The 26,769-nt window shown below is 41.2% G+C and overlaps 1 protein-coding gene and 1 long non-coding RNA gene across 2 annotated transcripts in view; one reads left to right on the top strand and one right to left on the bottom strand.

Annotated features, from left to right (window-relative positions):
- Positions 1 to 24,556, top strand: part of TRPM4 (transient receptor potential cation channel subfamily M member 4) — a 45,797-nt gene extending 21,241 nt beyond the window's left edge. The window contains exons 10-21 of the mRNA XM_081344604.1: positions 855 to 1,000; positions 3,454 to 3,566; positions 5,622 to 5,720; positions 6,179 to 6,535; positions 6,700 to 6,832; positions 7,763 to 7,937; positions 9,452 to 9,620; positions 10,380 to 10,561; positions 11,267 to 11,399; positions 13,874 to 13,946; positions 19,215 to 19,311; positions 22,196 to 24,556. Coding sequence (XP_081200730.1) covers positions 855 to 1,000; positions 3,454 to 3,566; positions 5,622 to 5,720; positions 6,179 to 6,535; positions 6,700 to 6,832; positions 7,763 to 7,937; positions 9,452 to 9,620; positions 10,380 to 10,561; positions 11,267 to 11,399; positions 13,874 to 13,946; positions 19,215 to 19,311; positions 22,196 to 22,200 — 1,682 coding nt within the window. The 3' untranslated portion in view covers positions 22,201 to 24,556. The remainder of the gene's footprint in view (positions 1 to 854; positions 1,001 to 3,453; positions 3,567 to 5,621; positions 5,721 to 6,178; positions 6,536 to 6,699; positions 6,833 to 7,762; positions 7,938 to 9,451; positions 9,621 to 10,379; positions 10,562 to 11,266; positions 11,400 to 13,873; positions 13,947 to 19,214; positions 19,312 to 22,195) is intronic.
- Positions 7,879 to 26,686, bottom strand: LOC308679140. Its single transcript, XR_014028706.1, has 3 exons — positions 26,571 to 26,686; positions 8,695 to 8,768; positions 7,879 to 7,992 (listed from the first exon to the last, which is right to left on the bottom strand). It is a non-coding gene; the product is annotated as an uncharacterized lncRNA (long non-coding RNA).
- Between the last annotated feature and the right edge of the window lie 83 nt (positions 26,687 to 26,769).

Here is a 26,769-nt window from a genome sequence, read left to right as displayed (position 1 = left end):
TCCATAGGAGCAACTTCTTGCCATCCCACATGCTGATTTAGCTTTGGGTGCTCATTTTTTTCTGAAAAGTGGGAAAGCATAGCATTTTTACAACTGATTCATTTCTTTACTTTCACCATTTGAAAGAACTTGTATGTGAAGGTTTGATGTCATGTTTGCAGTTCCTTGCAGTTGTTTAATGAAACGTTTTTGAATGAAGCTTTGGTGTCAAATTATCTACTTGACAATAGTTTTTGAGTTTAAGATAATTCCTATATTATCATGGAGCTGCCATATCCAGGAATATTTGTTATTATTATAATTAATCTTCCATTGCCTTCATTTCTAAGTTTCTTAGATGGTTGCGAGCAAATGTAGACAAATATACAGGAATGTGTGTATTGTAGTATTATGGGACAATGATTTTATATTATTTTTGTGAACTGGAAGATTCAAACAGTTCTTGTTAGCATGCAGAACATTTTAGCAGGTTCAAAGGACAATTGATTACAGACCTATTTAGGAGCAAAGGGGAAAACCTCTGATTTTGATATTCTCTATGAGCTCTAGACTAGCAAAAGGATAAATTTGCAGATGATTTTAACAATACGATTATCAGTATGATTATAGGAAAGATCCAAAGACAGCTCAGAATTATTACAAATTAATGTGGTCATGAGTTGCAAAGTCGCAGCAAACCAATGGTTTGGTTGTTTGGAAATCTTTGAGTCTTTGTATTAATGTTAATCTTGCTGTATTATTAACAGTTCTTTAAATTAAGAGTTCTTTAAATTAAGAATTGTGCAAATGTTTATAATGCCTTGACTTTTTATACTCAAATATCTCTCTCCTCCTTTTTAACTCCACAATTCTAGGAGTATTCAGTGAATGTTACCGTAATAGTGAGCCACGGGCCTACAAACTACTGGTGCGCTGTTCCCACCTCTGGGGTGGAGCCACTATCCTCCATCTGGCTCACCAGGCTGATGCCCGCCTCTTTTTTGCACAGGATGGTGTGCAGGTATGGCCACACAGTGATTCACTGAACTGGGTTCCGAAGGGGCTTGCTGTTTAAGGATGAATATTGTCTCTCGATTCCATCTTATATTTGATCTGGATATGGACTATGTCCCCTTGGACCTCTTAAACATAGTGTTAAGCAGAGAATTATGGCCTCCAGAAGTTGATGAATAATTAATGGTGCAAAAGACTTGCAGAGGACCATAGGTTCCTATACCAAATAATACAATAGTGGGATTGTACTTATTAGAAATTATCTGCCTAGGATCAAGCTTCCATGGAATAACATTTATATAAGACTGAGAAAACAATCGCTTTAGAAAAACAACCAAAATATTATACAACTGAAAATTGCAGGCTAGCCCTTACAGGAGAGCAGAAGCTACAGTATTCCTTATATAATAACCACAACTGGGACTGCCAATGTCCATGCTAAATGACAAGGTTGTTAGGTGAGATATCACGTGACCATAACAGACTTGCAACCTCAGTTTTACCATGGTCTTTGTGAGTCATCGTGGGTTGTTTAAGTGAGATATCATGTGACTAGCAATTTTACTGTCCGCTTCTCTGTTGACTCTGCTTGTTGAAACCAGCTGTGAAGTACGCAAATGGCTATAATGTAACCATGGGACAATGTGACGGTCATAAACACATGCTGATTGCAAAGCACCCAAATCTTGATCAAGTCACTGCAGGGACAAAGAGATGGTTGTAAGCGCAAAAATCGGTCACAAAATTACTTTCTCAGCACCCTTGCAACAAAAAGGTCACTAAACAGGGCAGTCATTAAGGGAGAATTACCTATACTGTATGTATTTGATTGTTCATTTGAAGGCAGCAAAGAGGGTCAGATCAATGCCTGTGAAATAGATTTCAACAAAACTAGGCTAGAATAGAGATAGATGTTTGAAGCCTGCCATGATTGCTCTCTTCAAATATTTGTAGGAATATCACTTAGATGATGATGGCCATTCAGGCAAGATATGAAGAAAACTGTAATCCAACATGTTCACAATACAGAAAGAAGGAAACAGTTGAACATTAAAATAATCTGGTAGCATGTGGAGCAAGCTACCTCAGGCAGTGGAATTTTTTTTTCATTAGAGGTTTTTAAATCAAAATTGGCTGGGTAATTTACTAGATATGCTATAATGTTTGACTATGCTGAAGCAATAAACTAAATTACTGTTGAGGTTTTTCCACTTCTACAATACTCTGAATCCTGGATTCATTCTACCAGTTGTTTGAGGAAGCTCCAGGCTTAGGATGAACCTACTTCCCATTGATGACTATGAGTTGGGTGTCCTTAGGTTCTGCATGCTTAGATTTATAAACTGGAGGGCATAAGCACCAAATGGAATGCTAATAACGTTGGGGTGAGGATAATGGAATGTAAGTAAATAAAATCATTACAACCAGAGGTCATAACATAGGAAGGGCATAAAATAGAATATAGCAATAAAGCAGTAAGTAAAATTATAAAGTTATATTATAAAACCATATTATAGAGAACAATAGAGGGAACTTGGCCTTAGCTTAAAAATGAGAGGAAATTTTGGAAATTGTGGCTAATAGCATTTATACACACACCATGCTTCATGTAGGTATCTCAGTCCAAATTTCAACCAATATTTTCCCTCCATTATACATACTGAACTAGCAACGGTCTCTACTAAATTAAGCCTGCTTCCAGATGGCCAGGTGTCTCAAAGTCTGAGTGTAAACACCTGGTTTCAACCTCACAAAAGCTCCTGCAGAGGATAATTCTTCCAGTGACAGACAAGATGAACGATTCCTGATGGATCCCCATCCTGACTGGATTTTTCTTAGAGATAGATAAAACATGAATCTCCAGACTACAAACGAAGTATAAAATACCAATCATTTAAAAGCGCAACTAGCAGGAACCTGCTAATTATGGTATCACCCAATTAATGTGCTAGGTATTTCTTCTAAGCTCTATGTCAGACATTTTCTAAAACTAGAAGATTGGGAAGGAGAAATAAAACTTTTTCTTCAAAGCAAGCAGGGTTTCAAAAAGGACATAATATTTTGGTTACTCTGAAGGACCATATTCAAAAATATACCAATAGGCATACAAAACGCCTTAATGAGTGTACCCAAGTGGTGGGATTCAAATATGTGAACAACTGGTTCTCTGTGTGGATGCCACTTCCGGACGTCCATTCTGGGCCTGTGCAACAAAATATTAATTACCGGTTCTACCGAAGTTGTGCGAATCGGCTGAATCCCATCACTGGTGTACCCAGTGTCACTTGTCACTCTTGTCATTTGTCACTCAGTTGACAAGCTTTGGCTATAGCAGAAACTAACTAGTACAGATATTAATAAGCACCTTCTTAAGGTAATTATTGAATTACATACAGTACTGACAGTATGGCTAGTCTCACTATTTTTCAGTGCCATCTTTCTCTTGTGTTTTTCTAAAAGTCCCTGCTCACCCAAAACTGGTGGGGAGAAATGGACCGAAGTACCTCTGTCTGGAAGCTTCTTCTCACATTTTTTTGCCCCCCTCTCATCTTTACTGAGCTCATTACATTCAGGTGGGTGCTACTGGGCGTGGTTTGATTTACACAATAGTGTGGCAGAGAGGGAGGAGCTTGTGCACTGCTGGTAGCCTACAGTGTTGTTATTGGAGTTATTTAGAAACTGCAATTCCTGACTATCAAAGGAGTGGGTGTTCCTTTATATAACAGAACATGAATGGATATACTTTCCTTAGCTCCGAAGCAATCATTCTCTTTTGAGCAGACCTTTCAAAACCTGCGATTGACCTGCTAGAGCAGGGGTGTCAAACTCAATTTCATTGAGGGCCGCATCAGCATTGCAGTTGCCCTTGGCGGGCCGGGTGGGTGTGTCCAGCTCTACATCATTTACATCAAGGGTGCCAATGGGGGCCTGGGCAGGAGTGGGACAGATCTGAGGGTCTCTGGCAGAAGAAGATGGGACTGGGGCAAATGCCAAGGCATGGTCCGCTGGAGGACCCTCACTGTTCCTCTCAGGCCTTGGGGGGGGTGTTGGATGGTGGCGTGGAGGTCAAATGCCCAGCCCAGCCATCAAGAACCCACGGCACTAAGCCCAGCTCCACTTCCTCAAGGTGGCGCCCAGCTGCACTCACCTCCTCAAGGCTGCTGCTGCTGTGCTTGCTCTCCTTAGCCAGGTTGCTCATCATGGGTACAAGGGCAAAGTCAAGAGGGAGGCCCACTCCCTCTCCATGTGAGGAGACCTGGCTTTGTATCCAAATCTTCCTTAGCAATAGGATGAGAGACCCCCCCCCCCGGGATAGGCCAGGAGGAGGGGGCAAGGGGATGGTGAAAGGGCAGCAGGGAAGGACTAAGGCAGGACTTCCCTCAGACCCTCCCTCTCCTTCCTTCCTTCCTTCCTTCCTTCCTTCCTTCCTTCCTTCCTTCCTTCCTTCCTTCCTAGAACAGAGTGGTAGGAAAATATTTGAGATGAGGGAGGGAGAAAAACAGGCAAGAAATGCAGCTGGGGAAATGTCACCCTTTGTGAGGAATGAAGAAATGCACCATCGCCTGGAAGTGGCCAGCACATGGCCCTCGCCTACTTCACATATCCGGCTTGGTGGGCTCTGGGGGAGGGGATGCCATGAGCAGCATGAGAGCCGATGTTACCTGCACAATGCTGCCCAGCCCCCAGCCTGCCCGGTTTTGGCAGGCAGTGGGGCACTTTCCTGAGAGTGCCGAGAGGCTGAGCCGGGTGGCATGAATCTGAAGAGAAGCGCAACACTGCCCAGCCCCTAGCCTGCCCAAAGTAGGCAGGGTCATCTGCTGACCACTTCCAGGCGATGGTGCATTTCTTCATTCCTCACAAAGGGTGATATCTCCCCAGCGTGCGCCCAGGGGGCAGTGCTGACGCGGCATGGGCCAGTCCCTCACTGTTTCCAGATGGCCTTGTGGAGCTAAGACTGAATGTATTTCAGCATAGATGACCACAACGAAATTGTACATTGGCTTCCGGCTGGCCTGGGCCGGGGCCAAGGCAGCGGGGGCCGTTCCCTCACTGTTTACAGGATGGCTTCGCAGGCCACATGAAACCACTTCACGGGCCGGATCTGGCCCCCGGGCCTTGTGTTTGACATGTCTGTGCTAGAGGACAATGCCAGAACAAGTGGAACAAATAAATTCAAATTTTAAGTCCCTGTCCCTGGAATTTCTAGCAGTAAATTTTATTTTTTTTTATTTTATTTTAATTCCATTTATATCCCGCCCTTCTCCGAAGACTCAGGGCGGCTTACAAGCTTAGCAGTAGCCTTCATTCTATGTATATGCCTGCTTATTAGGGCTTTCACACACACCACAGCGGCATTATTACAAAGTCAGCTTAATTGCCCCCAACAATCTGGGTCCTCATTTTACCTACCTCGGAAGGATGGAAGGCTGAGTCAACCTTGAGCCTGGTGGGACGCGAACCTGCACTAATTGCAGGCAGCTGGTGTTACTTAAGGAGGCATTAGCCCACTGCTCCACCAAGGCTCTCAAATTTATTTTCTAACATTAAATTTTATGGCTAAATTTTAGCATCTACATTTAAAATGTGGCCAGGTGGTCATTCTGATCCATAGTATGATCTTTTAACAGGAGCATGGATGAGGATCTGCGGCTGGATTCCTTGGAACAGTTTGAACTGGACAGTCTTGATACAGATGTGAAAAGTACCATTGGAGACATATTGTCTGAGTAGGGGGAACAGTCCTCATCTTGGGAACATGGGCCTGTGGGAGGATGGAAGTATGGTCTATCATAAATTAAGGCTGTTGATGCAGTGGGACTGATGAGCAGCCTGGATCTCTTCAGGATATTCTAGTTTATTTTTCTGCCTGCGAATATCCAGATTTTGTAAAAAAAAAGTAATTAAAACTAAGAAGTGGAAACTGTGGCCCTTGAAATTTAGATGAACTGCAACTTCCAGGATTCCCCACTGCCTAGGAATTGGTGGATATTAAATTTTGTTTAAAACTTTTATTTAAGATTGCCCTTTTTCAGAAGAGACATTTTGAAGTTGCTCACAAACACTTATTCATATGCAAATATATAAGCCTTTATTTAATGAATTAATTACTCCAAGTAATAGAGTTAATTTATCAGTGGAACTCAAAACATTTCTCCCTTCTTTTCTTTTTCATATCTTGACTCAGAAGTTTGGAACCTCCCTCCCCTCTTTCTGTTCAACAACTCTGGTTACGACGGTGGCATCAATTTTGGGTGGCACCTGTGACAGCATTCCTGGGCAATGTGGTGATGTACTTGCTCTTCCTCTTCCTCTTCTCCTACGTCTTGCTGCTGGATTTCGACCCTCCACCTCCCAAAGGTCCATCTGCCACTGAGATAGTCCTGTACATCTGGGTCTTCACACTGGTCTGTGAAGAGGTGCGCCAAGGATGTTTTGTTGGTTCCCGTCCTCTGTTGCAGAGAATACGTCGGTACTTCCTGGACACATGGAATCAGTTTGATATCACAGCCCTGCTACTCTTCATGATAGGACTAGTGTGCAGGTAAGCGCCCTTTTGTACTGTAGAGATTTCAGCACTATTCATTTATTCTGGCGTTTTTGAGTGAGCTCAAAAGAGAGATTAATACTGCTGGAGATAAAAAGGAATGGTTTGTACGCTTTAGAATTGCTTTCTTTTTTGTCTTTACACCACTGTCTTTATCACAGGCTGTTTCCTTCGTCATATGAATCAGGACGCACCATTCTGTGCCTGGATTTCATGATCTTCACCCTTCGTCTCATCCACATCTTTGCAGTCAACAAACAGTTGGGACCCAAGATGATTATCGTAGCCAGGATGGTGAGAAGGTGCATTTTAATGCACATAAAATAATATACAGAAAAAAGATTTTTGAATATGCAGGGCAATTTTTTGATTGTTTAAGAATGAATAGAAGCTGTCTAAAAAAATATAAGCCAGAGTGCAAATGAAATAGAAATGCAAAAGCCATTGGGCTAATGTAAAACAAACTATCTTTCAATATGGCAATTAATTGGCCCACCTCACCGGTGTTGGCAGAAGAGGCATGCTGCGGACCTGTTGGTCAAGGAATTCCGGATGGCCGGATCCAGAAGAAAAGCCTGTTCTTCCCACCCTCTGGAACATCATGTTCTCCCCCCCCCCCGATAAGATCTGTCCCCACTATCTTGGCCTTCCAAAAAGGCCTGAAAACCTGGCACTGCTGGAGCATGGCATACTGGAGGTGATTAACATGCAGATAAGACCCCACCTCCTTCCCACGTGCGTCTTGCTCTCTTCCGTGCCATCTTTGTTAATTTTAAGCCAATTTTAATGTTAATATTTATTATTTTCATGTTTTAACACAGGCGTGTCCAAACTTTTTGCTTGCCTGAGCTGCACTGAGTGAAGAGGAATCATCTTGGGCCGCATATAAAATATATAAATTTTATTTTTTATTATTATTTTACTTTTGCTTTCTTTAAACCTTTTTATTTCTTTGTGTTTTTATTATTGTAATCTGCCTAGAGCAGCCCATGATAGGATAGGGCAGCAGATAAATTTAATAATATTAATAATATAACATGGTAACTATGACTAAAAGAAATCACATAATAATGTTAAAGGTTTACGATCTTGTGGGGCTGCAAGTTGGAGATACTATCTAAGACTGGAAATGGCTATTTTAATGTTTTATCTTGTTGCTTTTATCTGGTTGCAAGTAACCTAGAGTTGTCTCTCTCCTTTTTTCTCTTCTTCTTCTCTTCCTAGATGAAGGATGTATTTCTCTTTCTCTTCTTCCTTGGGGTATGGTTGGTAGCCTATGGGGTCACGACTGAGGGTCTCCTTCTCCCCCACGACCGAAGAATCCCTTGGATATTCCGACGTGTTTTCTACCGACCTTATTTGCAAATTTTTGGACAAATCCCACTCACTGAAATTGATGGTGTGTATTTTGGGGGTGCTTGCTGACTTCTCTGATTCTCATCCACTCTGGATTGCTGAAACCCAAGAAAATGTAGTGCAGGCTTATGGATAAAGCATCAAATAGGCAATTACCAGCTGAGGATTGTTAAACAACTAGTTTATTTTTTGTTTATCTACAAAGACTCATTTAATTAGGAGAGAAGCAACCTAGAACTAAGGAGAAACTTCCTGACAGTTAGAACAATTAACCAGTGGAACAACCTGCCTCCAGAGGTGGTGAATGCTCCAACACTGGAGGTTTTTAAGAAGAGACTGGACAGCCATTTGCCTGAAATGGTATAGGGTTTCCTGCCTGAGCAGGGGGTTGGACTAGATGACCTCCAAGGTCCCTTCCAACTTATTATTATTATTATTATTATTATTATTATTATTATTATTATTATTATTATTATTATTATTATTATTATTATTATGGTTTCTGAGCTGTGCTGAATGCAGGAAAAAGGTAGTTTTTCATCTTTCTTCTGCTCCCTCACTTATATGGAATATCTGGTTACCTATAGTGGTTAAACTAATTTTTAAATATACGACAGAGATAATCTAGAATGGAAAATATAAAAAGCAAGACAATTGAAAGTGTTGATTAAAAAAAACATGGAAATAACCAAAAATTAAGAATAGGCTTATGAAAGGGAATAAAGAAATAGTTGTTCATATAAGGATATGAATATAAGAAATCCATTAACTATAAAACATTGACCAATTATTTAGATTACCTTAAAATGATGTTGGATAAGAGCTATTGGCCATGACAACTTTACTGTCTCTGCAAGCTTAGAGCTGTAAAAACCTGGAAATAAATGGAAATATTTTTAAAGTTTTTATTTTTTTTTCTTCCCACCAGGCCTTCATATTTTTATACAAGCTTAGCAGTATATTTCAAAATATCAAATGCTAGTTGGCAAATAAGGAGAGACAATATCACTTTTATGAAGGGGTCTTTATTAGGTACTTTACACATATAGCTTGTGTAAAGTTTTGGATGGCCACTGATAGGAATGGTATTCTGCATTCAGCAGGCTAATCTGATCCAGTAGATAATTTTTAGGGTTTTACTTTTTATTCCAGAACAGTCTTTCAAAACCTGAGCTACTCCAAAACTTCTGGGCTATAACTCCCATCAGTCCCAACCAATACAGCCAGGACCAAGGACTGATGAGAATTGTAAACCCAATAATCTGTAAACTCAAAGAACTGAAAGAAAGCAAATCTGGAGAAATCTAATTAAACACTAAACTACCTAGGTCAGGGGTAGGCAACCTTGGCTGTTTTATGACTCTTGGACTTCAACTCCCAGAATTCCTGAGCCAGCTAGCTCAGGAATTCTGGGAGTTGAAGTCCAAGAGTCATAAAAGAGCCAAGGTTGCCTACCCCTGACCTAGGGCTAAATCAATCCTATGCAAGACTTCCATGCACTGTTTCTTCCACAATCTATAAATTTCATCCCATTTTTTCTTTTGTATTCTTCCCTAGCTGCCCAGATCATAGCCTCGAATTGCACCTATGACCCTTTAGCCATCTTGATGGAGGACGCGAACCCTTGTACCAACACCTATGCTAACTGGCTGGTGCTCATTCTCCTTGTGATCTTCCTGTTGGTAGCCAATATTCTGCTCCTCAACTTGCTGATCGCAATGTTCAGGTATCAATACGTCCAATTCCAGCAAGGAAGGATAAAAAAAAATATAAAAAATAAAAAAGCTCCACAATAAATTTTTTTTAAAAAGAATCTGGAATAAAATTCTAGTTCAATGCGACATTATACTTTTCAAAAGAAATTTAGATTGTATCTATCTTAGCCAGTTCAAGTTTAGTTTTCAACTGAAGAATAAGCTCAGTTGAACTAACTATATGATTCATACTTCACATTTGGCAGTGTCATATATCTGTGAAAATACATTCACAATGTTTTTACAAATTTTTCCATGGTTCAAGTTCAGGGGAAAGCTGTTTTTCAGCTTTGTGCAGTTGAAAAATATTGGCTGCTAAGCAAATATAAAGCCCATGGTTGATGGGGCAGGAGGAGCCCACCCTTAATTGTGCTGATTAAATAGCATGGTCCCCAGTTCTTTTTTTTTTGAGTTCCAAGATGTTTGGGCTAGTTACAGTCCTGATAAATAAACAATTGTAAAACAAAACAGAGCTAAAATGAAGGTTCCTTTTCTGAGCATTAGGAAAAGGTAAGAGTCAGCATTCAGTTTAGAATCAAGAGTGAAAATACACATTATTTGAGGAGCGAAAGAGTTGGGAATAGAGATTTTCCTGTAGAACAGGAAATGCAGAAAAACATCCTATGTTGCCTATGATTGTGTGCTGGCTGAGGGATCACCCATTCAGTTTGAAGTTGACTCCCCCAATTTGGAGAAAGGTGGGACTAACATATTATTTCCCCTGTTAATAGTTACACATTCTCCAAAGTGCAAGGCAACAGTGATATCTACTGGAAATCACAGCGTTACAACCTTATCTTGGAGTATCATAGCCGGCCTGCATTAGCTCCACCCTTCATCTTGATCAGTCACCTACATCTTTTCTTCAAGCGTCATATCTGCAAGGTGCAATCGGCAAAGAGACATGACTTCTGTGAGTACTAAAGACAGTTGTGGGATAGATAGAGATAACCTGCCTAGGAATGCTGGAACTCTTGAAATGTTAACCAATGTAGGGAACATCAGATATGGGAGGGATGTTGAAGGTCATTCATTCATTCGTTGTCTTTATATTTTGCCATTCACCTGAAAGCTCAAGGTGGCATAAATGACCCTTTTCTAAGTAAATCTCCACAAGGTAGATTTACAGAGGAGGAGCAAGTAACTAGTTCAGCATTATGTAGTGAATTCTCTAGTTGAGGGAACTGGGCCTCCACATTCCAAGTATAATGCTGAAATCACTGTTCTACATCAGCTCTTTGTGAATGTCAAAAAGGATTAATTCTAACTCTATGTCATTATCAATCATTATCTCCTTCATTCTGCACCTAATGTGTTATCCAACTTTTGGCTGTTTCCCAAGTTTTCCACTTCTTCCAAGCAAGATTCTCCCTCTGTGAGAACCATTAATAAGGTTTACTGGAATGAGAGAGATATGGTTTCAAGAATTTCAGAACTACTTCCAATTTATAACTATCTGATCTCTTGACACATTAGGGCAGTGACTTGTATTTCACATCAAATGGTGAGGAATCACTTTTTTTCACCAGTAATGGATAGACATGCAGGTAGCTGTTTACAATACTGACTCCTGAATCATTATTAGTTTATGAACCAAAAATTAATCTATTTTGGATAGTGCTAGAACTCTCCGAGATCCAAAACAGGCGACTACTGACGTGGGAATCGGTACAGAAAGAAAATTACTTAGTAACCCAGGCACGACAGAAACGTGACACCGACACTGAGCGACTCCGGAGAACTTCCCAAAAGTAAGACTGGGGAACAGAAGACAATAAAGAGAAAAGAAGAAGACATAAGTTGAGATTAGGGAAGGACTGATCAGTTTAAGTCCAATTTGAATCAGTTTTCTGTTAATTATGTTTTTTTTCATACTGAATTTTTCAAAAAATGCGTGAAAATTGCATTAAAATAGATATTTTAACATTTTCTTAAAAGTGCAATTTAATCATTTAATTTCAAAATGTGAATTTTAAAATGTATTGAATCACAAATATTTCATCCAATGCAAAAAAATGCAAAATCCAAAAAATAAGTGCATTTAGAATCGTACTATGTTGACCAGAATGTTCAGATCAAATCAGTTTGCCCTGAAATTTGAGATCACATTTCATACCCATCTTTAGCTGGTGCAGAAGAAAATCACATTATAGACAGATTTCCTAAACCTGATTTCTTTCAGATATTTTGGGTAGCTTCTTCCAAAGATATTGCTTGGGAAATGAGAACAAGTTTCTAATGGTACCACATCTGGAAAATCTTCCCTATTTAGTAATCAACCATTCCTAAAATTAATATTAGTGGTAAAATGCAGCCCAACTTTTCTGGGAGGGGCCTTAGGCCAGGGGTCCCCAACCACCGGTCTCCGGACGGGTACCAGTCTGCGGCCAGTTAGGAACCAGTTCACACAGCTGGAGGCATGCAGCGAGTCTGCAGGGGTCTGGGCAGGGGCCAGAGAGTGGTAGGGCAGAAGCCTGCTTGCTCAGTGCAAAGGTTCTCCAGTAGCTGCCGCTTGCAACTGGCTTTAAACTTCTGAGCTCAGCGTCCTTCCTCCTCCTCCTCCTCCTGTTTCCTCTCCCTCCTGCTACCTTTTCTTCCTCCTCCTCCTCTTCCTCACTTTTCTCCCTCTCGGCACCCAGCTGAGCTCGTGCTCCTTTCGCGCCAAGTTTGCAAGGCAGGCGCGCACCAGCCCAGCTTGCAACCGGGGCTTCCCCAAAACTTCGTTGGGGGGGGCGCCACCCCCAAGGTATGTGTTTGTGAGGGTGCTTTCTCAGGATGCAAATAGGGGCAAGGAGAAGCTACCTTTCACTTTAAGCACTGCGTCTTGAAGGGCATCTCTCTCTCTCTCTCTCTCTCTCTCTCTCTCTCTCTCTCTCTCTCTCTCTCTCTCTCTCTCTCTCATTTGCACCTTTCCTAAGACCGCTGTGGTTTTTTGCTTTTGTTTTGATGGTGCTCCAGGTGCCTCATGTTTTGGCAAATTCCTGCCTGCTTTTTGTGGTTTGTGTGTGTGTTTTCACACTCCTTTCTTTGTGCAGCTCTCAAGTTTGCAAGCCATGCACGCTTCTACCCGGCTTGCAATGGGGGAGGAGGGAGGGGAGAAGCTACATTTCTCCTTAAGCCCTGTGTCGCCCTCAAGAGAATCCCTGTCTCATCTGCACCTTTTCCAAGGCTGCTCAGCTTGCGCAGTGGCCTCCCTCCCTGCCCCCCCCTTTTTTTGCAGCACATCCTCAACGTGTAAGGGTCTTTGGCTTGTTTTCCTGGAAGTCGTGAGTTTAGGATTGCCTCTTTCCTTCCCACTTTCTCAGAAGCAGAAAATCACCGGTCTAATCTAATACAAAGTAATAATAATAGAAATATTATATATTGTATATGATAGAAATATACAATGTAATAATAATAGAAATATTTTCTAAATATTTTTTATTTAGAAAATTTGCAATAAATATAATGAATAATCCTGAAACCTCCTCCCCGCCCCATAGGTCCATTGGTTTGTGCTTAAAATTGTAAGCCGCCCTGAGTCTTCGGAGAAGGGCGGGATATAAATGGGATTTTTTTTAAAAAAATTTGTCTTTCATGAAACCGGTCCCTGGTGCCAAAAAAGTTGGGCACCTCTGCCTTAAGCTGCATTCAGAGTCATCGCAGAGTTGCGGGGTGTTTGTGTGTGTGCGCGTGCGTGCGCCTGCAGAGGAATGGGGGCTGTAGCCTTGCAGACTTTTTGGGTGGTGCTTTCTCCTGTTAAGTAAGAACACTTTCTTCACCTTGTCTGTGTTACTGATACGGTATGGAAATTCCCATATTTAGGAAGGCCCACTATAAGCCATGGGATTTATATTAGTTATTACTAGTTTGTCCTGTTCACTTCCATGGCTCTAAGTATGAACTGTTGACATTAATGCATGCATAAACCAATTTCTATACTCAATACTGAGATATGCTTTGGAAAGTGTTCACCCCTCCTTCCAGGAGAAAGAAATACTTTAAAAAAAGCCTGTCTACAAATTCCTAAAATGCAATATTTTTGTCTAGATGGAATTAGAACAGGTTTTCCAAAGTTTATTGAAACACTTCTAGCATCCTTATGTGGGGAAAATGAGAGCTTTGGAATCAAATATAGGGGACTATCAGAGAGGATAAAAGATTGTTTAGTTCCCCTATAGAGGAAGAAAAAGGCTGAATATTTCCTCTTTTTTTCCCTAACTGCCTCACACCTCTAACTCTGCAGAGTCGATCAGGTTTTAAAGCAGCTTTCTGAGATCAAAGAATCAGAGCGACGTCTGAAGACCCTTGAGATGCAGGTATGGGAACAGTAAAGAATCCTTTGAAATGGGAAATGGGAGGAAAATGGAATCTTTTGGGAACTTATAGGACAGTGGTGGCGAACCTATGGCACCCATGCCAGAGGCAGCACGCAGAGCGCTCTCTGTGGGCACGCACACCATTGCTCCAGCCCCGCCTCCCCCCACAGTCCCCTCCTCACCAGCAGTCCCCCAGAGGACAGTTGCCCCCAGGTGCAGCCCGCACAGAGCACGGCAGCCGGGCAGTGGGCACAAGACTCCGCCCTCGTGCCCTGTCGTGCACAGATGATGCTGCGGGGTACGGATGGAGGGCATGGCAACCATGGCACTGCTGAGCTGCCTGGGCACTCGGTCTCTAAAAGGTTCGCCATCACTGTGATAGGACAAACGCTTTGCATTAGCAGCTAAGGTGAAAAGTAGCAGCAGGAGATGAAAAAGGCCTGCCATAGAATTTAGGGAGGTATGTTGTCTCCCTGGAGCAAAAATCAAAGATGTGGCTGAGAACCTAACCAATAATTAGGCCCACAGATTAGTACCCTTTCCTCTTCCTTCACATTGAGACAAATGACACAACAAAGAACCAGAGTACAGTATTGAGAGACTATAAGCAACTAGGCAATAAAGTTAAGGAGCTAGGAGCACAAGTGGTGTTCTCATAAGAACTCCCAATGAAAAGCCAACACACATTGAGGGTGGGGGGGGGAAGAATTCTAGAAATAAACCACTGGTTAAAAGGGTGGTGTCACCAAGAAAACTTTGGTTTCCTGGACCATGGACTGCATTTCCTACGTGAAAGATTCTTGGCAAGGGATGGGCTGCACCTCACGAAAACAGGGAAAAATGTATTCAGAAAAAGGCTGGCCCAACTCATCAATAGGGCTTTAAACTAAAATGGAAGGGGAAGGGTGACCAATCTTTAGAATCTCTAGAACACAAAACCAATCATAAATCCCAAGAAAACAAATCAAACAATGTGGTAAGGAGTGATGAGAAAAAAGAAAAACTCAAACAACAATCAGGAGATGCAGGAAACATACCCACGGACAAGCATAAAAGTCTTAAACGCTTATATATGGTCAAAGCTTGGGGAACAGACAGAGTGAACTAGAAGCAATAGTACATGAGTGCAGGTATGACATAGTTGGCATTACAGAAATCTGGTGGGAAGAAACCCATGACTGGAATGTACTCATGGGTGGATACAAATTGTTCAAAAGAAACAGATCTACAAAAAAAGGAGGGAGAGTTGCACTATATGTAAGACAGCACTACTTATCTACAGAAATGTGTGTGATCAAAGATAAAATCCCTCCAGAAATGGGTCAATATAAAAGGAAAAAAAGATGACATAGCCATAGGTGTACATTACAGGACACCCAATCAGCCAGAAGAAATAGATGAACTCTTTGCCAACCAGTTAACAAACCTACCGTATTTTCCTGTGTATAAGATGACTTTTTAACCCATGAAAATCATCTCAAAAGTTGGGGGGTCGTCTTATACGCCCAGTCGTCTTATACGCCGGAAAATAGTACATAAATCAATCAAGCGCCCCCGTTCTTGCAAAGCAACTTCAAGCCTCCTTAGTCCAGTCCCCCCTCCAACGTGACTCTCCCTTCCCACCCCCAAGAGCCTCTCAGCCCCTTCCCCTCCCCCTTGCAAACGCCAGACCCCGGGAGCTCTTGCGTCTATTCCAAAGGGTGGGTGGAAGGAAAAGCCCCTTTCGGCTCCGGCTTGGCTGCAAGTCAGCGAGCCCGGGAAGGCACGCCGCCCCCTCTCACTGTGGAGGAAGCAGGGCAGGCTGGCGTCTGGCGGGAGCCGGCAGGGCAGTCCTGTGCACGCACGTGCTCCCTGGCTCCTAAGGAGTCCTCGGGGAGCCATGGCAGGCGCCTTACGCTCTTCCCTCTTGAAGCAGCATTGGCGGGGAGCGCGCGCATGCGCAGGACTGCCCTGCCGGCTCCCGCCAGACGCCAGCCTGCCCTGCTTCCTCCACAGTGAGAGGGGAGGGCGTGCCTTCCCGGGCTCGCTGATTTTCCGGCGTATAAGACGAAAAATCTTGAAAATCATCTCAAAAGTTGGGGGGGGTCGTCTTATACGCCGGAAAATACGGTATGTAGGAAGCATAATAATGGGAGACTTCAACTATCCAGATATCAACTGTGAGACAAACTCTACACCGAGTGGGAGATCAAATAGATTCTTAACCAACCTAGCCGACAACTTTGTCATCCAAAAGGTGGAGGAGGGAACTAGAAGTAAACTTATACTCGACCTAATTCTTACTAATAGAGAAGAAGTGATAGAGGGAGTTGAAGTTGCTGGAACCTTGGATGAAAGTGACCGTGTCATACTGAAATTCAATATAATGCAAACACAAGAAATAGAAAATAATCCAACTAGTGTCTTAAACTTCAAAAGAGCTGATTTTAACAAACTCAGAAAGAAGCCAGGAAAGATTCCATGGAATAAAATCCTAAAGGGGAAAACAACTCAAGAAGCATGGGAAATTCTGAAAAATATGATCATAAAAGCCCACACCAGCACAATACTACTGAAAAAGAAAAACAAGAAATTCAAGAAGAAACCAGCATGGCTGCACAAAGATCTCTCTGACAAACTGAGGACACATAACTAAGGCTGATTATCAGCAGACAGCCAAAACATGCAAAGATAGAAAACAAAAGCTCGGAATGAACAAAGTCTTGCAATAGAAATAAGGGACAATAAAAAAAACTTTATTTCAATGTATTAAAAACAAGAAAAAAGTCAAGGAAACTGTAGGTCCACTAAACAGAGAAGATGGCAAGGAGGTAACAGGCAGCAGGGAAAAAGCAGAGCTGCTTAACTAATTTTTTGCTTCAGTTTTTACACAAAAATAAATTATAGCTCAACATACAAAAAAAAAACTACTGCAAAAGACAAACTAGAAACAAAAATTAAAATAAGCAAGAAAATGGTAAGAGAAAAACCTATCTGACCTTGACGAATATAAATCACCAGGACCCGATAGATTACATCTCAGAGTTCTGAAGGAGCTAGCAGATGTTATCTCAGAACCATTGCACCATATCTTTCAAAAATCCTGGAGCACTGGGGAAGTACCTAAGGATTGGAAAAGGGCTGATGTGGTTCCCATATTCAAGAAAGGGGGGGGGAACAACCCAGGAAACTACAGACCAATGCTGTGGACACAGTATACTTAGGTTTCAGTAAGGCATTTGACAAAGTAGACCATAACATGCTGCTTGTTGTTGTTAGCTGCGAAGTCGTGTCCGACCCATCATGACCCTATGGACAATGTTCCTCCAGGCCTTCCTGTCCTCTACCATCTTCTGGAGTCCATTTAAGCTCACGCCTACTGCTTCAGTGACTCTGTCCAGCCACCTCATTCTCTGTCGTCCCCTTCTTCTATTGCCCTTCCCAGCATTAGGCTCTTCTCCAGTAAGTCCTTCCTTCTCATTAGGTGGCCAAAATATTTGAGTTTTAGCTTCAGGATCTGGCCTTCTAAAGAGCAGTCAGGGTTGATCTCCTCCAGGATTGACCGGTTTGATCGCCTTGCAGTCCAAGGGACTTGCAGGAGTCTTCTCCAGCACCATAGTTCAAAGGCTTCAATTCTTTGGTGCTCAGCCTTTCTTATGGTCCAGCTTTCACTGCCATACATTGCAACTGGGAAGACCATAGCCTTGACTATACACACTTTTGTTGACAGGGTGATGTCTCTGCTTTTTAGTGTGCTGTCTAGATTTGCCATGGCTTTCCTCCCAAGGAGCAAGCGTCTTTTAATTTCTTGGCTACAGTCCCCATCTGCAGTGATCTTGGAGCCCAGGAAAATAAAATCTGTCACTACCTCCATTTCTTCCCCATCTATTTGCCAGGAATTGAGAGGGCTGGATGCCATGATCTTGGTTTTCTTAATGTTAATGCTTAGTAAGCTAGAAAAAGGTGGGATAGACAACATCACCACCAGTGAGTAGTCATCAATGGTACCACATCCACATGGAGAGAAGTAAGTAGTGGGATACCACAAGACCTTAGGCCCAGTCCTCTTTAATATCTTCATAAATGACTTAGATGACAGAATAGAAGGGGAACTCATCAAATATGCAGATGATACTAAACTGGCAGGAATAGCCAACACCCAGAAGACAAGCTCAAGATCCAAAAAGATTTTGACAAACTTGAACAATGGGCCCTATCCAACAAAATGAATTTTAATGTGGATAAAAGTTTTACATTTAAGCAAAAAAAAATCAAAGGTGTAAGTACAGATTAGGCGAGACCTGGCTCAAAAACAGCAACTGTGGCAGGGACCTATTGGACGATCACTTGACTATGAGCCAGCAGTGTGCAGGCACAGCCAAAAAAGCTAATACAATCCTGGGTTGTATAAACAGAGGCATAGAATCAAGATCATGCGCAGTATTAGTACCGCTTTATAAAACCTGGAATACTGCAACTAATTTTGGTCACCATATCACAAAAAAAGATGTTGAGAGTTTGGAAAAAGTTCAGAGAAGAGCAGCTAAAAAGATCAAAGGCCTGGAGACTAAAACATATGAAGAATGGCTGCAGGACTTGGGTTTGGCTAGTCTAAAGAAAAGAAGAAATAGGGGTGATATGATAGCAGTGTTCCAGTATTTGAGGGGCTGCCACAAAGCACCAGAGGGCAGAACAACAAACAAGGGTTGGAAACTAAACAAAGAGAGAAGCAACCTGGAATTAAGGACAAATTTCCTAACAGTAAGGACAATTAACCAGTGATACAGCTTGCCTTCAGAAATTGTGAGCGTTCCATCACTGGAGGTTTTTAAGAAGAGGCTAGACAGTCATTTGTCTGAAATGGTATAGGTTCTCTTACTTGAACAGGGGGTTGGACTAGAAGACCTCCAAGGTCCCTTCCAACTCTACTCTACTCTACTCTACTCTACTCTACTCTATTCTATTCTAGAAAATTCAAGGATGGGGAACCTTTGGCCTTCAACATGTTGACTTTTCCTTTCCAGCACCCATACCAACCAGAGCTGTTGGGTGTTGCAGTTCACCAACCACAGATTTCTCTTCTAAGACTAAAATGGTATTTTTATTAAATAGATTAATACAGCTAAGAAAATCACATTTATTTTAACAATTCTGTATTTTTAAAAAAGCCACACTGGTATGCTAAGCCAACAACAAGGAAATCACAATGTGGCATAATATGACAACTACTCCCATAAACCTTCACAAACACTACTTTCCAAACGTGTTTCTTGTATTTACTCCCATTAGATGGAGTATTGTACCAGTGCCTTGTCTTGGATAGTAGATATCTTGGCCCAGAGTGACATAGCAAAAGGAAAACAAGTTCCTCCTATTCTGAAAAAAGGTAAGTAGACAGGAAAATTCAGAAATTCTTAAGGATATGTATACTTAATGGATAGATGAGCATTATTCTGAGTACAAGATAGCATTTATCAATGTAGATCTCTCAATGTACATGTTTGCATGTACTACATGCAAACTTTATGACTCTACTACTATTTGTGTAGTAGAGTTATGAGTTAATATCATCTATGTGCATATTTTGCCATGAATGAACTTGTGGGGAATGAACTACAGAAGAATTGGCAAATTACTGAACATCTTCATAGGGATGGGGATACTTAGTGCCTTTTCATATTTCCATCTAGAGGGCAAAAAAATGAAGAATGCTCCAAGGCCTCTCTAGATTTGATGAGGCTACCATGCAACAGAATCTTTTGCAAGAGAAGTAGAAGCCCAGAGGTTTGTTTTCACTGCCCTCTGAAGAGATGCAAAATATGTTGAGTTCAATAAATACAGTCCTCTGGAAGCTTCCTTATTGGTAAGGGTGGTGAAATCCAAAGCTGAAGGAACCATCTTATTCCAAAGCTCTATCATACTCAGACCAACAAAACAGATAGGAAAAAATAACAGGAACTTTTTTTCTTTTGTTTGGCTAGGCCAGGGGTCAGCAACCTAAAACAGTGAAAGAGCCACTCGGAACCGGTTCCCTCACAAAAGGAAAAACTGGGAGCCGCAAAAAATGTGTGCGCATGTGCGTATATGCGCGCATGTGCAGAAAAGGGTTTGACTGAAGAGTGGAGCCAAGGCAAGATATGCACCTACCCTGCATATTTGAATTGATTGGTTGAACTTTTTTAGTCCCACTTTTTTTTTGGATTGCACATGGCAGAGAACTGGGAGCCACAGGAGACGTCTGAAAGAGCCGCATGTGACTCCGGAGCCGCGGGTTGCAGACCTGTGGGCTAGGCTATGTTGTTCCAATATCTTCACTTGAAGTCAATATATTTATTTGCATCCTTTATCTTTTCTTATTATCGGCCTTCTTAGGAAAGGTGTGTCACAATAGCTATAGATCTACATGATTTACATCTTCTTTTGGGCCACCTCCTACATAGCTTTTTGGAGGGCTCTTTATACCAGAATTAATTCTATGAATTCTGATAGTGGTAAAGAGCCACTATGGATCTTCCCACTGCCTCATTGTGAACACAGATAAGTTAGAATTCCCCATCTGAAGTAGTCTTTTTTCACAGCTCTTGCAAGAGAAGAATGGGGAAAAAATAATCTGAAGGTTGGGGTGCTACATAATTGCAATCTAAAACAATTGAATCTATCTTAATACTGCCATGGTATTCCTTGAAACATGAATAAACATTTCTCTGTCATAGGATTCCCACTGAAGAACTGAGTGGCTCTGAAATTTCTAGATGTGCATAGTAGTGATTTAGAGTAGTTTTACTTCTATCTGCTCTTCATCTCCAGAAAGTGTTACCATTTTAAAAAAGCAATTATACTTTTTTTCAAAAAAAAAACCACAGTGCTTTAACTGTACATTCAATTGATGTTATTTATTTCTATACTATCAAAATTCACATTCTTGGCTTTATGTTCAGTAGAGCCTGAAATACAGGTTTAAGAAAAGTGTCTCATTTTTTTAGTTGAATGCATCTGCATTGGGGTTTATCTGTTTGCCTTTGCAAAACAAAGATGGATGTAGGTAGTGGTGAAAAGGAACACAGCAACCGCTGTGTGGATGTAGATGGCGTGCCCTCTTGATTAACTAGATTGTCTAGTAACACTGGACAATCTGAGTTCCACTAGAAGAATGTGACCAATTAAGCTAGATTACTGAAGTTCCTGAAGGGAACAATCATTAGGTGCAATGGCACCTCACGTCTTCTTGATCCTTAGTCCTCTTTATTTCTTCCACAAGTTCTTTTGGTAAAGACCAAGTAGATCAGGGGTGTCAAACTCAATTTCATTGAGGGCCGCATCAGCATTGCGGTTGCCCTCGAGGGGCTGGGTGGGTGTGGCCTGGGTGGGCGTGGCCTACTGGGTGGGCATGGCTAGAGTGCGTATGGCCTACTGGGTGGGCGTGGCCAGCTCTACATCGTTCGCATCAAGGGTGCCTATGGGGGCCTGGGCAGGAGTGGGACAGATCTGAGGGTCTCTGGCAGAAGGAGGGTCTCTGGGCCAGGGCCAAGGCAATGGGGGCCGTTCCCTCACTGTTTCCAGGATGGCTTCATGGGCCACATGAAACCACTTTGTGGGCCGTATCCAGCCCCCAGGCCTTGTGTTTGACATGTCTGAAGTAGATCACTTGGAGGGGTGGAAAGGGTTGCTAACTATCAGGCTAGTTGCCCAGTGTGGAAGAGAAAAATCAAATTCCTCTGCTGAGGAAAATCTCACTGTTGAAGGTAGTGTTCTATTTTGGGGAAAAACACTCCCCAACAGAATGACTTATGAGCACAATTGAACTCAAAGTTCCTGTTGCTAAGTGAGACAGTTATTGAGTTTACCCTATTTTATGACCTTTTTTGCTACAGTTGTTAAGTGAATCATTACAGTTGTTAACTAAGCAACTGTATGAATTTGGCTTCCTCATTGACTTTGCTTGTCGGAAGATCGCAAAAGATGATCACCTTATGCTGGGATACTTCAACCATTGTAATATGAATCAGTTGCCAAGTAGCCCAACTTTGATCATGTGACCATAGGGATGCTTCAACGATTATGTGAAAAATGGCCATAAGTCCCTTTTTTCAGTGCCACTGTAATTTTGAAGAGTCATTAAATGAACTGTATAAATTTATACAGTTTTTACCTGTATAACTAATGGTAATCTCACCTACAACTTGGTTAGACTAATGAGAATACACTGCCCCCTAATGGATTATTTGGATGTAACAGAATCTTGTTGAACTTGTTGATCTCTCTTCTTACAGATTGAACTTTTCCATGGCACATGAAAAAAGACAGTGAAGAAGTATCAGCTGCTGCTGTTCACAAAATCCCCAAAGTGTCTCAACACCTGATGCCTCAGAGAATTAAAATAAGGCTTCAGCAGGAAATAATTAAGAGAATGCAGGATCATGTTTCATTTCAATTACAAGTACCCTAACGTCTGACTTTAGTTCGCTTCATTGGAAATATGAATTATCTACCTCACAGTATTTCAATGAGAATGAAAGTAATGTGGACAATTAAAAAAACTGATATGCCAGACATGCAAAAATAATAGATAACCATCCTATCCTATATTTATATTGATACCTGAATCAGCTGCTAATTTTGTCTGCAGTCAGTAAAATGGAAGACCCAGAGCGTTGTAAACCACTCAGAGAGTGCTGTTATATGGAATGGTATATAAGTGCTATATAGCTATATATATTTGTGTAATCACTGAGATGGGCAATCTTTTGATGGCTGGGCCACAATTATATTGAGCTCGTCAAAGTTCAACAAGAAATAATATGATGCAAACCAAATGACACTAGTTTTGGGGGGGTGTTTAGGAAAATGTTCTTTTTTATTGGCTATACTGTGGTTTTCCCATGATTCCTGACGTAACTTAGTGAGAAATTGTAGTTCCAGTATGGTGGTCAGAGCTTTTGAGGGAAGTCTGGATACACCTGGTGTAATATTAATGGGAATGGTAGGACATACCATGCCTTAAAGGAATAATTGGGAATTAACGAAAGCCCATGCCTCATATGCAGAAGGCCCAGTCCATGGCATTCCTGTCAAAAGAATCTTGATGTAGCAGTTTTCTTATTGCCTGAAAACCCTAAAGCTATTATCAATGAAAACAGAAAATGCAATGATATGACTTATTACAAAACAGCTTCTGTATCCTTAAGATAATTAGCTCCATAAGTCTTCACATGGGCAATCCAGGCTGACATTAATTTCAAGTGCATGTTTGCTTGACATCTCATTCCTAGTTATCTTCCAACTAGCCAAGGGGCCATGAACTTGCTACTGTACAAGAACAGTGAGTGAGTGAAGTCATGTGTAATACCATTTTCTAATATAACAATGCACAGAAACTAGAACTTTTCTAATTGATGATAAATCTACCAGTTCTACAGGCTGGGATTCACAGACAACAGCATGGTTGACACTTGCAAGCCAAAAGGATACACTCTTAATCATGTAAATTACTTTTGTATCTTGCTTCAGAAGAAAACCTGGTTGGTTTATAATTTAAAAGTATATATTACTGGAAGATTAGGATTCTACGGTTTAAAAAAAAATCACCCAAGATTTTTGATTAACCTACTCAGTTCTGGGAAATACAAAGAATATTGTTATCTATTTCAACCTGCACATGATTAAAGATCCTTTATATGCAAACAGACAAAAGGTACCAATCCTCACTATCTAATCTGAATTCCCCTCTTTGTACTTTTAACATAGGTGATGTCTGGTCAGTAAGACAAATTCTACTTTTTTATTTGTTAAAAAAACATATAACAGCATACATTAGATGTCTTTCAGACAGAAAACTAAAAATAGCCATGGCTATGCAAAGTTAAGTGAGCAAAGGGTTATTGAGATTCAGGCATTTAGTCTTTCTCCTGCACTATTCTCAAGTTAAAATTGTTTCAAATGTGTTTAATTTCATTGAGAAATCAATATTTATGGTATCAGGTCATATATTTCCTCCTGGCTACATTAGGAGCAGCTTTATGAAGACAATAATTTTGAACTCTGCTACTTCCTGCCCATTTCCAAAGCTGTTTTAAAGTTTGTTTCTTAAATCCAGCAATCGGTCCTATCAAAGAGGATCATAGCTCTCCATCATATTTGATATGCCCTGACCTGAGGTAAAAAAAAACTGCTGCTCTCTTAATAGAATATTGATTCTTAGCTTTGTTTTTAATCATGGGTGTCTTCCCAGGACTCTGGAGATTAGCAAGGGGAGAAAGCAGTAGTTAGGGTCAGTTACAGATAGTAACAGTAGTAGTACAGTAGTTACAGATAATCGCAGAATGATGTTATATTGCTAGAAAATAAAATTTGTTCAAGAGAATAATTATAGCATTGAGTTTTCAATGTTAATCTTCAGTCTTTTTAGGATTTTTAAACTGAACTGGTTTGTGAACCAAATGGTTACTGAAAGTGTATTTACAAGTCAAGCCATTTATATCAAATCAATTTAAAGGCTAAATTAATATTTCTTCTGACATTGCTAGAAGTACAGTGGGACAAAAAAGTATTTAGTCAGCCACCAATTGTGCAAGTTCTCCCACTTAAAAAGATGAGAGAGGCCTGTAATTTTCATCATAGGTATACCTCAACTATGAGAGACAAAATGGGGGGAAAGAATCCAAGAAATCACATTGTAGGATTTCTAACGAATTTATTTGCAAATTATGGTGGAAAATAAATATTTGGTCAATAACAAAAGTTCATCTCAATACTTTGTTATATACCCTTTGTTGGCAATGACAGAGGTCAAACGTTTTCTGTAAGTCTTCACAAGGTTTGTACACACTGTTGCTGGTATTTTCGCCCATTCCTCCATGCAGATCTCCTCTAGAGCAGTGATGTTTTGGGGCTGTCGCTGGGCAACACGGACTTTCAACTCCCTCCAAAGGTTTTCTATGGGGTTGAGATCTGGAGACTGGCTAGGCCATTCCAGGACCTTGAAATGCTTCTTACGAAGCCACTCCTTCGTTGCCTGGGCGGTGTGTTTGGGATCATTGTCATGCTGAAAGACCCAGCCACGTTTCATCTTCAATGCCCTTGCTGATGGAAGGAGGTTTTCACTCAAAATCTCACGATACATGGCCCCATTCATTCTTTCCTTTACACGGATCAGTCGTCCTGGTCCCTTTGCAAAAAAACAGCCCCAAAGCATGATGTTTCCACCCCCATGCTTCACAGTAGGTATGGTGTTCTTTGGATGCAACTCAGCATTCTTTCTCCTCCAAACACGACAAGTAGAGTTTTTACCAAAAAGTTCTACTTTGGTTTCATCTGACCATATGACATTCTCCCAATCCTGTTCTGGATCATCCAAATGCTCTCTAGCAAACTTCAGACGGGCCCGGACATGTACTGGCTTAAGCAGGGGGACACGTCTGGCACTGTAGGATTTGAGTCCCTGGCGGCATAGTGTGTTACTGATGGTAGCCTTTGTTACTTTGGTCCCAGCTCTCTGCAGGTCATTCACTAGGTCCCCCCTTGTGGTTCTGGGAACGGATCACCGTTCTTGTGATCATTTTGACCCCACGGGGTGAGATCTTGCGTGGAGCCCCAGAACGAGGGAGATTATTATCAGTGGTCTTGTATGTCTTCCATTTTCTAATAATTGCTCCCACAGTTGATTTCTTCACACCAAGCTGCTTGCCTATTGCAAATTCAGTCTTCCCAGCATGGTGCAGGTCTACAATTTTGTTTCTGGTGTCCTTCGACAGCTCTTTGGTCTTGGCCATAGAGGAGTTTGGAGTGTGACTGAGGTTGTGGACTGGTGTCTTTTATACTGATAACAAGTTCAACCAGGTGCCATTCATACAGGTAACGAGTGGAGGACAGAGGAGCCTCTTAAAGAAGAAGTTACAAGTCTGTGAGAGCCAGAAATCTTGCTTGTTTGTAGGTGACCAAATACTTATTTTACCGAGGAATGTACGAATTAATTCATTAGAAATCCTACAATGTGATTTCCTGGATTCTTTCCCCCCCATTTTGTCTCTCATAGTTGAGGAATACCTATGATGAAAATTACAGTCTTCTCTCATCTTTTTAAGTGGGAGAATTTGCCCAATTGGTGGCTGACTAAATACTTTTTTGTCCCACTGTATATAATAAAAGTGTTAGAATGCATATGTCTGGAACTGTAATAAACAGAAGGAAATTAGTGCTATTAATCATGTGATATTTTATAATATAATTAAATGCATTTCATAAAAAGTTAAGCATTTTTTTAATCCAGAAACCTTCAAATCTTTTTGTACAATAATTTCTGACCATCATCCCCATGAAATTCCCTCCATAAAGTAAATTGCTTCAGATTTAGAATGACCTTAGCATGGAATCTAATCACAGATCACCAAAAAAGGGCAGAAAGAAAGGCATACCTCAGTGTTTCTCACCCTCAACAATTTAAAAAATGTGGACTTCAGTTCCCAGAATTCCCCGTTAGTATCCTATACAGTTACACTAAAATTTCAGATTGTTAAGAGTGACATGATCATACATGCTAATTCTCACTTTACAAATTTAAGCCCTCCTGTCCCCACTCCCCATTCCCATGTTGAACATCTTTTTGTTTGTAACAGCATCAAGCTTAAAAAAGAATACAGGCTATTTTACCGGTTATCCTTTCGGAATGACGCAGGCCATTTCTAGCAAATTACATATTCTTTTGTCATAGGAGCCCCTTCACTCCCAGGGAACAACTTGAAAGGGAACCAAAGTTTCCGGAACTCATTTCCAGTTCTTCTCGTGTACCCCGGAAGGGGGCCTAATCGAAGCACCGGGTTACCGTAGAGATAGGAAAAGAGTCGTATAC

This window comes from Vipera berus (genome assembly GCF_964194415.1).
Source record: "Vipera berus genome assembly, chromosome: Z".
In the NCBI taxonomy this organism is placed as follows: domain Eukaryota; kingdom Metazoa; phylum Chordata; class Lepidosauria; order Squamata; family Viperidae; genus Vipera; species Vipera berus.
This window is presented reverse-complemented; position numbering and strand designations above follow the sequence as displayed.